This window comes from Callorhinus ursinus, unplaced genomic scaffold (assembly GCF_003265705.2).
Source record: "Callorhinus ursinus isolate GAN/ISIS: 27379988/994484 unplaced genomic scaffold, GSC_fseal_2.0 scaffold66, whole genome shotgun sequence".
NCBI classification, from domain to species: Eukaryota; Metazoa; Chordata; class Mammalia; order Carnivora; family Otariidae; genus Callorhinus; species Callorhinus ursinus.
Genome location: NW_027397128.1, coordinates 784,044 through 800,881, shown reverse-complemented (window position 1 = coordinate 800,881; position 16,838 = coordinate 784,044). Strand labels below are relative to the sequence as shown.

Sequence of the window (16,838 nt, the reverse complement as noted above, 5' to 3'; positions counted from 1 at the left end):
CCTTCTTTCTTTCTTTCTTTCTTTCTTTCTTTCTTTCTTTCTTTTTCTTTCTTTCTTTCTTTTTCTTTTTTTAATCCTCTTCTTTCTTTTTTCAAGCACCTTATAAATACCTCTTTTAAAATTTTTTATAATTTTCCTCTTTACAGTCATATTCCATCCCTTCATTGTATGAACCCTTATTTTGTACATATATAAGTCTTTCGTTCTTTAAAATTTTAGGAGGCACTTTCTTCTAACAAACCAAAATACACCCACAATCTAGTGTGTGGCATTGATCTATGCACTAGCCTGATCATATTTGATCATATTCTTTTTGTTTTGTTCTGTTTTTGTTTGTTTTTATTTTTTTCTTTCTCTTTCTGTTTCTTTTTTCTTTCTTTCCCTTTCTTTTCCCCTGGTTTCAGGTCTTTTCTGATTTGTTTAGAGTATATTTTCTGGGGATGTTGTTACCCTGTTAGCATTTTGTTCTCTCATTCATCTGTTCTCCTCTGGACAAAATGACAAGATGAAAAAATCACCTCAACAAAAAAAAAAGAGGTAGTACCATTTGCCAGGGACATACTCAATATGGACATTAGTACAATGTCGGACCTAAAGTTCAGAATCATGATTTTAAAGATACTAGCTGGGCTTGAAAAAATCATGGAAGTTATTAGAGAAACCCTTTCTGGAGAAATAAAAGAACTAAAATCTAACCAAGTTGAAATCAAAAGGCTATTAATGAGGTGCAATCAAAAATGGGGGTACTAACTGCTAGGATAAATGAAGCAGAAGAGAGAAGCAGCGATATAGAAGACCAAATGATGGAAAATAAAGAGGCTGAGAAAAAGAGGTAAACAACTACTGGATCAGGAGGGCAGAATTCGAGAGATAAGCGATATAATAAGATGAAACAACATTAGAATAATTGGGATCCCAGAAGAAGAAGAAAGAGAGAGGTGGGCAGAAGGTATATGGGAGCAAATTATAGAAGAGAACTTCCCTAATGTGGGGAAGGAAACAGGCATCAAAATCCAGGAGGCACAGAGAACCCCTCTCAAAATCAATAAAAATAGGTCAACACCCTGACATCTAATAGTAAAACTTACGAGTCTCAGAGACAAAGAGAAAATCTTGAAAGCAGCTCGGGAGAAGAGATATGTAACCTATAATGGTAGAAACATTAGATTGGCAACAGACCTATCCACAGAGACCTGGCAGGCCAGAAAGGACTGGCATGATATCTTCAGAGGATGAGACGAGAAAAATATGCAGCCAACAATACTATATCTAGCTAGACTGTCATTGAAAATAGAAGGAGAGAGAAAAATCTTCCAGGACAAACAAAAATTAAAGGAATTTGCAAACACGAAACCAGCCCTATAAAAAATATTGAATGGGGTCCTCTAAGCAAAGAGAGAGCCTAAAATCAGCATAGACTAGAAAGGAACACAGACAATATACAGTAACAGTCACCTCAGAGGCAATAAAATGGCACTAAATTCGTATCTTTCAATAGGTACCCTAAATGTAAATGGGCTAAATGCCCCAATCAAAAGACACAGGCTATCAGATTGGATTAAAGAACAAGACCCATCGATATGCTGTCTGCAAGAGACTCATTTTAGACCCAAAGACACCCCCACATTGAACGTGATCGGGTGGAAAACCATTTACCATGTTAACGGACACCAAAACAAAGCTGGATTGGCAATCCTTACATCAGACAAATTAGATTTTAAAGAAAAGACTGTAATAAGAGATGAGGAAGGACACTATATCCTACTTAAAGGGTCTATCCAACAAGAAGATCTAACAATTGTAAATATCTATGCCCCTAACATGGGAGCAGCCAATTATATAAGGCAATTAATAACAAAAGCAAAGAAACACATTGACAACAATACAATAATAGTGGGGGACTTTAACACCCCCCTCACTGAAATGGACAGATCATCTAAGCAAAAGGTCAGCAAGGAAATAAAGACTTTAAATGACACACTGGACCAAATGGACTTCACAGACATATTCAGAACATTCCATCCCAAAGCAACGGAATACACATTCTTCTCTAGTGCCCATGGAACATTCTCCTGAATAGATCACATCCTAGGTCACAAATCAGGTCTCAACTGGTACCAAAAGATTGGGATTATTCCCTGCATATTTTCAGACTACAATGCTTTGAAACTAGAACTCAATAAGAAGAGGAAAGTCGGAAAGAACTCAAATACATGGAGGCTAAAGGGCATCCTACTAAAGAATGAATGGGTCAACCAGAAAATTAAAGAAGAATTAAAAAAATTCATGGAAACCAATGAAAATTAAAACACAACTATTCAAAAGCTTTGGGATGCAGCAAAGGCAGTCCTAGGAGGAAAGTATATACCAATACAAGCTTTTCTCAAGAAACAAGAAAGGTCTCAAATACAGAACATAACCCTACACCTAAAGGAGCTAGAGAACAAAACAGCAAATAAAGCGTAAACCCAGCAGGAGAAGAGAAATAATAAATCTCAGAGCAGAAATCAATGAAATAGAAACCAAAAAACAGTAGAACAGATCAACGAAACTAGGAGCTGGTTCTTTGAAAGAATTAACAAGATTGATAAACCCCTGGCCAGACTTATCAAAACAAAAGAGAAATGACCCAAATCAACAAAATCATGAATGAAAGAGGAGAGATCACAGCCAACACCAAAGAAATACAAACAATTATAAGAACATATGAGCAACTCTAGGCCAGCAAATTAGATAACCTGGAGGAAATGGATGCATTCCTAGAGATGTATCAACTACTAAAATTGAACCAGGAAGAAATAGAAAACCTGAACAGACCTATAACCATTAAGGAAATGGAAGCAGTCATCAAAAATCTCCCAACAAACAAAAGCCCAGGGCCAGATGGCTTCCCAGGGCAATTCTACCAAACATTTCAAGAAGAGTTAATACCTATTCTCCTGAAACTGTTCCAAAAAATAGAAATGGAAGGAAAACTTGCAAACTCATTTTATGAGGCCACCATTACCTTGATCCCAAAACCAGACAAAGACCCCATCAAAAAGGAGAATTACAGACCAATATCCTTGATAGATGTAGATGCAAAAATTCTCACCAAAATACTACCCAATAGGATCCAACAGTACATTAAAAGGATTCACCATGACCAAGTGGGATTTATCCCTCGGCTGCAAGGTTGGTTCAACATCTGCAAATCAATCAACGTGATACAATACATTAACAAAAGAAAGAACAAGAATCATATGATCCTCTCAATAGATGCAGAAAAAGCATTTGACAAAATACAGCATCCTTTCTTGATCAAAACTCTTCAGAGTATAGGGATAGAGGGTACATACCTCAACATCATAAAAGCCATCTATGAAAAACCTACAGCGAATATCATTCTCAATGGGAAAAAGCTGAGAGCTTTCCCCCTAAGGTCAGGAATGCGGCAGGGATGGCCACTATCACCACTGCTGTTCAACATAGTATTAGAAGTCCTAGCCACAGCAATCAGACACAAAAAGAAATCAAAGGCATGCAAATCAGCTAAGAGGAAGTCAAACTCTCACTCTTTGCAGATGATATGATACTTTATATGGAAAACCCAAAAGACTCCACCCCAAAACTGCTACAACTCATACAGGAATTCGGTAAAGTGGCAGGATATAAAATCTATGCGCAGAAATCAATGGCATTCCTATACACCCACAACAAGACAGAAGAGAGAGAAATTAAGGAGTCAATCCTATTTACAGTCGCACCCAAAACCATAAGATACCTAGGAATAAATCTAACCAAAGAGGCAAAGGATCTGTACTCAGAAAACTATAAAATACTCATGAAAGAAATTGAGGAAGACACAAAGAAATGGAAAAACGTTCCTTGCTCATGGATTGGAAGAACAAACATTGTGAAGATGTCAACGTTACCTAGAGCAATCTACACATTCAGTGCAATCCCCATCAAAATACCATCCACTTTTTTCAAAGAAATGGAACAAATATTCCTGAAATTTGTATGGAAACAGAAAAGACCCCGAATAGCCAGAGGAATGGTGAAAAAGAAAAGTAAAGCTGGCGGCATCACATTTCCGTACTTCAAGCTCTATTAGAAAGCTGTCATCGTCAAGACAGTATGGTACTGGCACAAAAACAGACACATAGATCAATGGAATAGAATAGAGGGCCCAGAAATGGACCCTCAAATCTGTGGTCAACTAATCTTTGACTAAGCAGGAAAGAATGTCCAATGGAGAAAAGACAGTCTTTTCAACAAATGGTGTTGGGAAAATTGGACAGCCACATGCAGAAGAATGAAACTGGACCATTTCCTTACACCACACACAAAAATAGACTCCAAATGGTTGAAAGACCTAAACGTGAGAGAAGAGTCCATCAAAATCCTAAAGGAGAACACAGGCAGCAACCTCTTTGACCTCAGCCGCAGCAACTAGAAATATTGCCAACAGCAAAGGAAGCAAGGGCAAAATGAAATATTGGGATTTCATCAAGATAAAAAGCTTTTGCACAGAGAAAGAAACGGTCTACGAAACCAAAAAACAACCGACAGAATGGGAGACAATATTTGCCAATGACATATCAGAGAAAAGGCTAGTATCCAAAATCTATAAAGAACTTATCAAACTCAACACCCAAAGAACAAATAATCCAATCAAGAAATGGGCAGAAGACCTGAACAGACATTTTTCCAAAGAAGACATCCAAATGGCCAACAGACACATGAAAAAGTGCTCAACATCGCTCGGCATCAGGGAAATCCAAATCAAAACCCCAATGAGATACCACCTCACACCAGTCAGAATGGCTAAAATTAACAAGTCAGGAAACGACAGATGGTGGCGGGGATGCGGAGAAAGGGGAACCCTCGTACACTGTTGGTGGGAATGCAAGCTGGTGCAACCACTCTGGAAAACAGTATGGAGGTTCCTCAAAAAGTTGAAAATAGAGCTACCCTATGATCCAGCAATTGCACTACAGGGTATTTACCACAAAGATACAAATGTAAGCATCCGAAGGTGTACATGCACCCCAATGTTTATAGCAGCAATGTCACAATAGCCAAACTATGGAAAGAGCCAAGATGTCCATCGACAGAGGAATGGATAAAGAAAAAGTGGTATATATACACAATGGAATATTATGCAGTCATCAAAGGGAATGAGATCTTGCCTTTTGTAACAACGTGGATGGAACTGGAGAGTGTTATGCTGAGTGAAATAAGTCAATCAGAGAAAGACATGTATCATATGACCTCACTGATATGAGGAATTCTTAATCTCAGGAAACAAACTGAGGGTTGCTGGAGTGGTGGGAGTGTGGGAGGGATGGGGTGGCTGGGTGATAGACAGTGGGGAGGGTATGTGCTCTGGTGAGCGCTGTAAATTGTGCAAGACTGTTGAATCACAGATCTGTATCTCTGAAACAAATAATGTAATATATGTTAAAAAAAAAAGAAGATAGCAGGAGGGGAAAAATGAAGGGGAGTAAATCGGAGGGGGAGATGAACCATGAGAGACAATGGACTCTGAAAAACAAACTGAGGGTTCTAGAGGGGAGGGAGGTGGGTGGATGGGTTAGCCTGGTGATGGGTATTAAAGAGGGCACGTTCTGTGTGGAGCACTGGGTGTTATACACAAACAATCATGGAACACTACTTCAATAACTAATGATGTAATGTATGGTGATTAATATAACAATAAAAAAATAAGAAAAAAAACTAATGATGTATTTTATGGTGACTAACATAACATAATAAAATTAAAAAAAGAACTTCTCAAACTGAACACCCAAAACGCAAAAAAAAAAAAGGGCAGAAGACATGAGTAGACACTTCTCCAAAGAAGGCATACAAATGGAAAAACTGTTTATCCTCATTAGCCATCAGGGAAATTCAAATCAAAACCACATTGAGATACCACCTTTCCCCAGTTAGAATGGGAAAAATTGACAAGGCAAGAAACAATAAATATTAGAGAGGTTGTGGAGAAAGGGGAACCCTCTTACACTGTTGGTGGGAATGCAAGTTGGTACAGCCACTTTGGAAAACAGTGTGGAAGTGCCTCAGAATATTAAAAATAGAGCTACACTATGACTCAGCATTTGCACTTCTGGGTATTGATCCCTAAGACACAGATGTAGTAAAAAGAAGGGCCATAGGCATCCCAATGTTCATAGCAGCAATGTCCTCAATAGCCAAACTGTGGAAAGAGCTGAGATGCCCTTCAACAGACGAATGGATAAAGAAGATGTGGTCCATATATAGAATGGAATATTACTCAGCCATCAGAAAGGATGAATACCCAACTTTTTCATCAACATGGTTGGGACTGGAGGAGATTATGCTAAGTGAAATAAGTCAAGCAGAGAAGGTCAATTATATGGTTTCACTTATTTGTGGAACATTAGGATTAGCATGGAGGGCATTAGGAGAAGGAAGGGAAAAATGAAGGGGGGGAAATCGGAGTGGGAGATGAACCATGAGAGACTATGGACTCCGAGAAACAAACTATGGGTTTTAGAGGGGAGGGGAATGGGGTGATGGGTTAGCCTGGTGATGTGTATTAAGTAGGGCACGTATTGCATGGAGCACTGTGTGTTATACGCAAACAATGAATCATGATACTCTATATCACAAACTAATGATGTACTGTATGGTGACTAACATAACAACAACAACAAAAAAGGAACTGAGCTTTTGACAAAGTTTCCAGTGCTGTACATATTTGGTTTGTTGCCTTTGGTATGAGAAGAGTGGGAGAGTTTGTGGGCATGTTCTTTGGGCAGAACTGAGGTTACTGTATTGGGGAGGCCTTTATAAATGAACAGGGCTTTCTCGAACTTTCTTTTAAAAACTTCTTAAACTTTACTGATACATGTTCCAGTATGGTAGTCTCTGCTTCTCACTGTCCTCACTCTTGGGAGTGGAGGCAGGGTGGTGTGAGGGGAGAGCAATGTGTTGCTGGACCTTCAAAAATGGAAAAAGGAAATTCAGAGAAGCTAAGTTGGGGAGGGAAAGAAAAGAGTCCCTGGCCCAGAGGGAGATGTAGTAGAGGAGGCTGAGCCTTCTCAGGCCCCTTGGTGGATAGGTGAGAACACCCACAGTGCAGGAGCCTGGCTCTTTTGCTTGTTTCAAAGGTGGGATGGGTAAGCAGGGACACACTAGAAGCCTGAGGCCTTGCCTCACCAAGCACCTGTCTATCTGTCAGTCAGACCTTTCAGGATTTCCCTACAAATGCCCCTCCCCTCCTTTTGCTGGGATGGCTCCCAGAAAGGCACTAGTAAGATAAGACTGCCCTTGAAAGGGGGTGGAGGATAGCCTAAAATTAGCCCCTGGACCTGATGCCTAGCCTTTCAGCAGTGTTGTTAACAGTGGAAACCAAGGACCTGCCTGCTTAGGCCTCAGGGCAAATAGGGGTTCCCTGTGGAGGAGAAATCAGGGCCCAGTGCTTTGCAGAGGGGCAGCAGCAAATTCCAGGCAGCCTGGCCTCAGGCCAAAGCCCAGTGAGTATCTGGAGCCTAGAACCCAATGATGCTGCCAGGGAGGAATGAACCCTTAGGGTTGCAGGCCTGTGGACCTGTAATCACCACCCTTCATAGGTTTTTCTTACTGGATCTGGTTTCTGGGGGTGCTTGGGCGATTGGTAGGGAAATCTGTCCACACAGGGAAGGAGGGTTATGATAATGGCTTCCTGCTATATCTGTCCCAAGAGGGTGTGTGTGCCAAGGCTCTGGGGTCCAAATGGACCTTCAAGAATGAAGGAAATTGTGGTTATACAATATAGGGAAGGTAAGGATTTGTCTTTGTGTCCCTGTGTGTTATTTGTCTTTATTGTGGTGTGCATCTGGCTGGACTCAAAGGCAGAAGGGCAGAGCTCCTCAGGTTGTGGGGAGGAAGGTAAAGCTTAAAAATAATCTACTAATGCCTAGTAGAGGACTGTTTTAGGGCCCACTGAAACCAACCACTTCCCTGTAGTTCTTAACATGTATTCATAGACCCACAAGAGGGCCTTAGATAGAATTTAAAGGGTACAAAAACATGGATGAAACAATTACCTTTTTTTACCTCTAATCTCTAACTGAAATTTACCATTTCAAGGATGAGCAGACAGCAAATGGCAGTAGTATTACCAGTTCCTATAACTTGGTCACCAGAAATCATATTTCATATCATATTACACTTGTGGACAAGATCTGAAAATGTCATTTATTCTCATCATCACTTAGAAAATATTAATAGATCTTGGTATTTAATGTGTTAATAAAGAACATTTATTACTATATCATACAGTTTAAAAAATAGCTGTATTTCAACATAATTGGTTTCCTTTAATGTTATGTATTTTATTTTATGTATTGAAAACCATTCTGAGAGGGGATAAGAGACTTAACCAAATTTCCATAGAGGTCAATGCCACACAAAAAGGCTTAAAACCCCTGACCTTTGGGGATCAGAAAGGGGATCCTTGCATATAATGGTCACATAATAACTCTTAGCTTAATAACCACAGCAAGGTGAAGTTAGACAATAGACTAATTAGATTTTCTTATCCTATCTAATAAGGCACAGTTCACTCAAGTACCCAAGTCAGTGGGTCCATGACTTGATCACTCTATGGAGGTTCATTAGATGGGCCCTACTGTGGACTCCTGGTATGACGTTTGTGAGAGCTTCAGCATTTCCTTCCATACTCCCTGCCCTCTTCATCTCCCTGGAACCAGCCTCCCCTTCCATCAAATAGTAAGGGAATCCCTATTGGCTGTCAGAAGAAATAATCTGTAAAGAAATCTTCCATGACTGAAGTCCCTGGAATTCAGCATGATCCTCAAAACTGAGGATTCTGGGAACTGCAGTGTAACTCTGCTTAAGGCAAGGGGAAGGGGTATGTGTTTGTTTTTCAAGTTGCAATAGAAAGAACAGGATGGGCAGTAGGGAAACATGTATCTATTTCTGGCTCTGCTATTTCTTTGATGTAAGGTACCTGGCAAATCCCTTCCCTCTCAGACTTTGGTTTTCTTCATCTACAAAATGGGGATGATATTACCTGTCCCACTATGTGAAATAGCTTTGAAAAGCACAAGATTATAGGTGTGTTCTGTGTTCTCGCTAATGAGACAATTGACAATAGCCATGTGACCTTAGAAAAAAGTCCCTGCTCACCTCTGAGTCTTGGGTTTTGTATCTCTAAATTAAGGGAATTAAATGATTTGATGCATTCCAGCTCTGAGGTTATAGGACTTTAAGTAAGGGAGCAATAGGAGAAATTGGAGACCTAGGTAATAATAATCACTTGGTATTGCAATTACTGAGTTACTGACTACTATATTCACGTGGTATTCTAACACTTAACTCATTTAATTATTAATTTAATTATTAACTTACTTAATCCTAACAATAACCCGCTGAAGCAGGTACTACTGTCATCTTCTCTTTACAGATGAAGTAGGCACAGAGAGATTAAGTGATCTGCTCTAGGTTACACAGCTACTAAGTAGTGGAGCTGGGATTGAAGCAGAATTCCAGACAATGTCTTACCACTACTTTATATGGCCTCTCATTCTGCAGTGGGTGTAAAACAGACCCATATAAAGGAGTTACAATACAGTGTCATGACTGCTATAGTTATATAAGAGTACAGACTCTGGAAGAACTAACCCATCAGAAGGAACTGCATGTGACAGAAACAAGCATGATGTATATGGAGAGCCATCATTTCTTTTCCGTTATTGCTGGATCATGGGGTATAAGTAGAGGAATAACAGAAAGTGAGCCTGGAGATGTTGACCAAGATTTGCTCATAAAGGACCTGTGATCCAGATTAAAGTATCTGGGCTATACTCTGAAAGAAAGTGGAACCACTAAGGGATTTAAAATGGGATTGACACAGACAAGATTTGTATTTTTAAATGATCACTTTAGTTATAATGTGGAGAAAATATTGAGACGGAAAAACAGCTAAGAGACTACTACAACAGTTGACACAAAGAATGATAGGGGCTTAGGTAAAGCACTGTCAATGGGAATGTCTGAAGGGCGTGGTCTATAGAGGTCTCTAGGAAGTAAAATCCATAAGATTTGATGAGTAATTGGATGAAGGTCAGACAAAGAGATAAGAAGACTGAAACGAGTCTTGGGTTTCTGGTTTGGTTGACCAGATGGATAGTGAGAAACAGCTATGGATCAAGTTTGGTGATGATGGTGATGGTAGTGGTGGCGTGATACTGCTGACTTTGAAGCACCAGAAGAAACTCAGTGAATACATACTTTTTGCTGAAAAGAGATCTGGGGGGCTTGGAGTGATAAATTTGAAATCATTGGAATTAACATGAGAGCTGCAGCTCGGGGACTGGAAAGAAGAGGATCAAGGAAAGAACAAAGGGGAGCATAATTATTTCAGGGTAGAACATAGGGGAGAAAAATCAGGAGAGTGTGCTGGTCAGGAAGGCAAGGGAGGAGTATGAAAGAGAAAGTGGTCAGTGGGAACAGATGTACCAGGAAGGCCACAGAAAGAAAGATCTGAGAAGCAGCCAGAAGATTTAACCACAAGGATGACTTTTTAAAGAACTATTTCAGTGTGTGATTGAGGAAGGGTGACTGCAGAGGGTGAAGAAGTGAATGGAAGATAAGGAAGTAGATGGTAGACAACTTTTTGGATATGTCCAGTGTAAAGAGAGAGGTAAAGAGAAAAGTAGCTAGAGTGAGACGAAGGACCATAAAAGTGTTTGTTTCCTAAGATGGTTGAGGGGAAGGAGCCATTGAGGAGGTTGAAGGGGCAGAGAGAGGAACCTCACCTTTAAAGACCTAATATATGGTAGCTCTTTTCCTCTGAACAGCCCCATGAAGCAGGGACTATCATTTCTGTCTTGTAGATGAGGAAACTGAGTCCCAAAGAAGGGAAGAGATTTGCCCAAGTCTTCTTAGCTAGGAACTAGGGGTGCTCAGTTGCAAACTTAAGTCTGTCTGATTTCTAAAATCCTTTACTTATTATTGCATACCTCAAATGCATAAATAATAAGACCACATATGGAGTTGATGCTAGTGGGTGAGGAGGGGCCTAAAGTTGAGGGAGACCCCACCCACCCACCTCACAGTTTTTTTCTATGAGGTATGTACCTGAGGTCCCAGGCTAACAAAGAGGGGTGGAGATAGACAGTGAATAAAAGGAGGTGTGTGGCCCTAAGAACATGGCTGCAGGGTATGGGAGAGTAGGGAGACTTGAGCTCGAAAAACCTACCAGCTTATCCTGATGACATTACAAACTAAGGTGGGTGACTTTGGCTTTGGAGCACTAGGAACAGGACAGGTAAGGTCAAGCAGTTAAGTCAGTTATTGGGCCATGGATAATTTTATAAAGCCTGGGGATAATGGTAAGAGAAGAGTTGAGGGTTGAGGCAAAGGTTCTAAACTGGGTGGGGCAGAGATGACAGGAAAAGGTTTGACCTAAAGGGATAGGGAATCCATGGGTTCCAAGGAGGTGCTGGGAATCAAAGGGACTTCTGTATTGAAGTGGTCCTGGGGAATAAACCAGTTGTCCACCAAAGAGGACTTGCCCTGGAAATGACTATTTCCTGCCATCTCTTTGATTTCATTTTACTTGAAGTGTTCTTTGTAATGTCATCTCTTTATTTAATCAGTAAATGTCATTCAACATCCATTTCCTGTGTAACTCTGTTGCCTAAGCATAAGGCCTGAGTCTGAGGGGAGGTCACATATAAAGGACTGTGAGGAGGTTGAACTTCATCTAAAAGGCTGACAGGTGGAATTGAGGGCCTGCCCCATGAGGCTAATGTCAGAATGCTTAGGGATGATAACTTGACACCACAAAACAACATTCTGCTGACCTAGCAACTGCCAGACCAGAGCCACCTCATTAGTCCACACATTCTGAACTAAGGAAGTTGCCTCTACCAAATTCCCAGTTGTGGTATAGGTGGAGTTTATACACTGAAGCACAGATAAGTGCAAATATAGTGTGAAAGTTCATAGCTAAAGTCTAGTTATCCTTTGGAGTCCCTGAGCAAGAGGAGGAGATTAGGGAAGGTTTCCCAGAAAGTAGGAGTTTGAAGGTCAAGCAGGACAGCATATGCAAAGTCACCAAGCTGTGAAATGGCCTGATGTTTTGGAAGCCATCTCTGAGCCCTAAAATGAGATGGAGTAGGAATTGGAAGAAGGGGGCCCGTCAGTGCAGAGCCTGACGGTAAAGGGTGGGGGGCAAGGGCTGGCATCTAGGCTTTTTTATGTGGGCCCTCAGTCTTCCCCCAATATTTGTCACCCACAGACCTGACATATCCTCCTGCTCATGAAAATAGTTCTGCTCTGATCAATCAAGATGAACCTCATGGACATCACCAAGATTTTCTCCCTCCTGCAGCCCAACAAGGGGGAGGAGGACACCGACATAGGGGAGAAGCAGGCTCTCAATCAAGCAGTGTATGACAATGACTCCTATACCTTGGAACAGCTTTTGTGCCAGGAGCGTTATAAATGTTTCATCAACAGTAGAAGTGGCTGGGGTGTTCGTGGGACACCCTTGCGCTTGGCTGCTTCTTATGGCCACCTCAGGTGTTTGCAGGTCCTCCTGGCACATGGTGCTGATGTTGACAGTTTGGATGTCAAGGCACAGACGCCACTTTTCACTGCTGTCAGCCATGGCCATCTGGACTGCGTGCGTGTGCTTTTGGAAGCTGGTGCCTGTCCTGGTGGTAGCATCTACAACAACTGTTCTCCCGTACTCACAGCTGCCCGTGATGGTGCTGCTGCCATCCTTCAGGAACTCCTGGGCCATGGTGCAGAGGTCAATGTCAAGGCTAAACTACCAGTCTGGGCATCAAACATAGCTTCATGTTCTGGCCCCCTCTATTTGGCTGCAGTCTATGGGCACCTTGACTGTTTTCGCCTGCTTTTGCTCCATGGGGCAGACCCCAACTACAACTGTACTGACCAACGCCTATTGGCTCGTGTCCCACAGCCCCACACCCTCCTCGAAATCTGTCTCCACCATAACTGTGAACCAGAGTACATCCAGCTGTTAATTGATTTTGGTGCTAACATCTACCTTCCATCTCTCTCCCTGGACCTGAACTTGCAAGATGATAAAGGCACTGCATTGCTACTACAAGCCCGAGGTGAGTTTCAAGCAGCTCAGCTCTACGGACCTTCTGGCTTTGAGGTCCAAGGGCCACAAATAACCCCCCAAGCCAATCCTTCTAGGATGAGTTGGAGAAACTACCATCTTCCTCCCTCTCCTAGGACCCCAGTGGAGAAGAAGTTACAGATTCCTTATTAGGAAAGGGATCACTAAGATAAGGTGGGGGATAGCACTAGCAGAATTTCTGGTTCTGGCTCTGCCAATGACTGTTTTGTGGCCTTGAGCATGCCCTATCTAGGCCTCAGTGTGTTCCTATTGGGCACCATGCATTGAGGACAGAGGGGGGGATTTCTTAGAAGGGAGAAAGCAGTTAGGGCTGCAGAAATCAGAGCAGGGTGGATGCAGGCTTGGATGAGAGAATTACACTGAGAATTGCTTCTTATGACCTGTTTCTCCTTGTAGCTACTCCACGGTCACTACTATCACAGGCCCGTTTAGTTATCCGCAGAGCTCTGCACCAGGCCAGCCAACCACAAGCCATCGACCAGCTGGATATTCCCCCTGTGTTGATTAGCTACCTCAAACACCAACTGTAATCTTGCAGCCTTACCAGAAACCCACAATGCCTACGAAAACCACCTGGGGATCCAGGTAGCTGGAGGACACTACAGCTCTACCTATTCACCTGGAGCTGCTGTCCTGTATTTTCCTCCACAATAAGATCCTCATCAAAATAAATCCTGGTGGCTGCTCTCCTGTATTATCCTCCACAATAAAATCTTCATCAAAATAAATCCTGGTGGCTGCTATGACTGCTATGTGTGTGTGGGGGAGGGAGGTTCACTGGGGAAAGGGGTCTGGTTGGCCAAGGGTAAAGATGGTAATTATCTGGCATTTGACAGGCATAGGAGTCCTGGCCACTGAAAGAGAAAAAAAAAAGTAACCCAATGGCTCACACTTCCTTCAAGATTCTCAAGAAAATTTAGAGCTGTGTTATCCTTAGAAACAAGGTCCTGAAGAATTCAAGTGGATGGAAGGGTAGCATCTGCTTGCTCAGCCTTGTACCTCCATTCACTTCTCTGGCTGCTACAAGGAACCCTTTCTGGGGCTGTCACCAAACCCTTATTCCTCTGTCAAGTAACTAAGAATCCTCCCATTCATTCACCTTGAATCATAGACAGCATTCCCACTAGTTCAGTTTATAGTCAAGATCTAACTGGGAAGACAAACTACCAAATATTTATAGCAGATAATTTAATGCAGATAAGAAATATGTTACATAGTGGTTAGGTTGAGAAGCCAAGCAGGACAGGAATGTAACCCAGAGATTAGTTACAGCAGGATGCCAACACCATCCCTACTCTGAAGGGGTGAAGGAGGAGGTATGGTCTGAGTTCAGGGACAGAGGTCACCTGATGGAAAGCAGAATCATGGGCTTGTCCATGGGTGCTAGAACCATAGAAGAAATACACTGTTCAAATCAGAAGAAAGGAAGAAATACCCTCCCCTTTTCCTCATTGCTGCCCTTCAGTCTGTCTCCAATGTCACTCTCATTGGGGGAAACTAGAAGTCAACTAATATGAGAGCCTTGGAAATACAGCCTACAGGGGTCAGTCCCCTTGATGCATAAGGCAGAACAAGGAAGGTGAAGAATAGAGGGGCAGTGGGAAAGAGTGGTATGATGTGAGCCATGAGCTGGGATCACACAGTAGAATTGGAAGTATATTGACATTGGGAGCCACAGAAGAGACACTGCAGAGACACCACAGAGACACAAAAGACAGAGGCTAAATACCATGGTTTCTCCATTTTTTCTAATCTCTCACCCAGTGCCTCATTGAACCCAGCCAGATGATTGATGGAGGGGCCTGGGAAATGCATCCTACAATGGTCAGTCCCCCCTTGATGTGGAGAAGAACAGGAGAAGGAGGCAGACATGCCCTGGACCAGCACAGATAACCACCAAAATTCAGATCTAGGCATCTACAGTACTCTTTCTCTTGCAAACTGTGGGTGGGGCTGTGGACAAATAGTGCAAGAGACACAAGATGAAGGAGTGGGGGAGGAGAACCCAGATAATCTTTAGCTGTTTAGAGCTCTTCCTAGGAGCTCCCTTGACAGTCCCTCTACATCATGACCTTCTATTATGAGGAAATGGAGGCAGGGAATAAGGTCTTGAGCTGACTTGCCTCTCCCTCCTGACCTCCCCCACTCTCCCTAGTTCCTAGTGCCTGAGAGACTTTAGGAAGGAAGGTAAGAAAATTGGACATCTATCTCCATAGTCCTGTTCCACTCAGCTTCCAGACTTTCATTCTTGTTTTGGGGAGTAATGCATCTGTTTATCTATGAGGAGCAAAAGAACTGAAGGATTTAGCTGTAAGCACAGACAGAGGGCTTCAGGGAAGACAGCCCTAGCTCTTTTCTACCTTTCTTTCAGTCTGGACTCCTGAGGAATGAACTGTCCAGGACCCCATGCTTAGCTCTGTCCCCCATCCCCTTAGGGCCCTTGGGGATTAGGAGTCAAGTTCAGCAGCTCCATCTTCTATAGGCCCCTGGGAAAGTACATCCTTCCAAATGGGGCCTGGCCAGGGTGGCCTCTCCTGTGGCATCTGGGACATGGATTCTCTGGCTGACCCATGAAAGCATGTAGATACTCTGGGCATTTCAAAAGGAATTGCATTTGGGAAGGATGTAAAAGCATACCAAATTCTAGGCAGAAAAGAAGGGCTGGAACTCAGATGAACAGACTGAACCTGACAAAATCAAGTTCCCATATTGTCTCAGCTCTCCGGACTACCCCTAGCTGTTATTTTTCCAGTTGCCTGTGTTGCTGGTGAGCAGAGACAACTTGAAGGCCTGTGTCTTACCCTTCCCAGGCCTTACCATTCCCATTTGGACAACAGGCCAGGGGTTGGAATGGGTCATCTCAAATTCTGATGATAAATCTTCTGAGGTAACTTTCATTAGGAGGTATGAGGAGGAGGCGGCAGAGATGATGTGTCTGTTCCTGGAGGGAAATCTCCTCCTTGGCCTTTAGTTTCTTGTTGGAATTGGCCCCAGGTGATAACCTAGTCTCCCTAATGCCACCACACTCCCACTTCCCCTGACAACAACCACCAGTTTCCAAGAAGCCATATCTTAACCCTTTCAGGTGAGCCAGGCCACTTCCCTCCTTCCTTCCCTCTCTCTTTACCTCTTTACCGCTCTACCTTCTTTCCTTCCTGACATTGTCATGAATCTGGGGCTGGCTCAGCTCTGCACTTGCAGTTTGTGTTCTCTCCTGCAATATGAAAGTTCTTTTGCTCAGAAGGGTGGACCTCAAAGACTAGATCCAAAGTAGAAAGTGGCCCACTGGACTTCAGACACCAGAGAGATCCCCTTCAGTTGCTCACAGGGAAAGTCTGATGGAAGAGGTTGTACTTGATCTTGGCCTTGAATGGTGGAAAGATTTTTAATCAGTAGAGAGGAAAGAAAGGTATGAGTGGAGGAAACTCTGGGAGCAAAGACATAGAAATAGGAAAAAGCAGGCCAGTTGTTTGGCTAACCAGTTTAGTTTGGTTTGAGTTCAATGTATTTGAACAAGGGTTAGGCTGGGAACTAGACTGGAGAGGGCCCTGAATACTCTGGTATTTTGGACTTAAAGATTTCAATTCTTAGAACAGGGTATGCACAGTCATAGGAATGACTTGTTGCATGTATGAAGAACATGTTCCCTGATTTCCCAGGGAAAATCTGGCATCATTATATT

At 42.5% G+C, this 16,838-nt stretch overlaps 1 protein-coding gene across 4 annotated transcripts in view; it reads left to right on the top strand.

The window, feature by feature from the left end:
- The window catches only part of ASB12 (ankyrin repeat and SOCS box containing 12), a 113,391-nt gene extending 99,507 nt beyond the window's left edge, over positions 1 to 13,884 (top strand). For 3 of the 4 annotated variants that reach the window (XM_073885869.1, XM_025863860.2, XM_073885868.1), the window contains 2 exons: positions 12,281 to 13,127; positions 13,553 to 13,884. In XM_073885869.1, coding sequence (XP_073741970.1) covers positions 12,332 to 13,127; positions 13,553 to 13,686 — 930 coding nt within the window. In that variant the 5' untranslated portion in view covers positions 12,281 to 12,331 and the 3' untranslated portion in view covers positions 13,687 to 13,884. Of the gene's footprint in view, positions 1 to 11,146; positions 11,267 to 12,280; positions 13,128 to 13,552 lie in introns of those variants that run through there. The other variant, XM_025863859.2, reaches the window with a different exon arrangement.
- Positions 13,885 to 16,838: the final 2,954 nt, after the last annotated feature.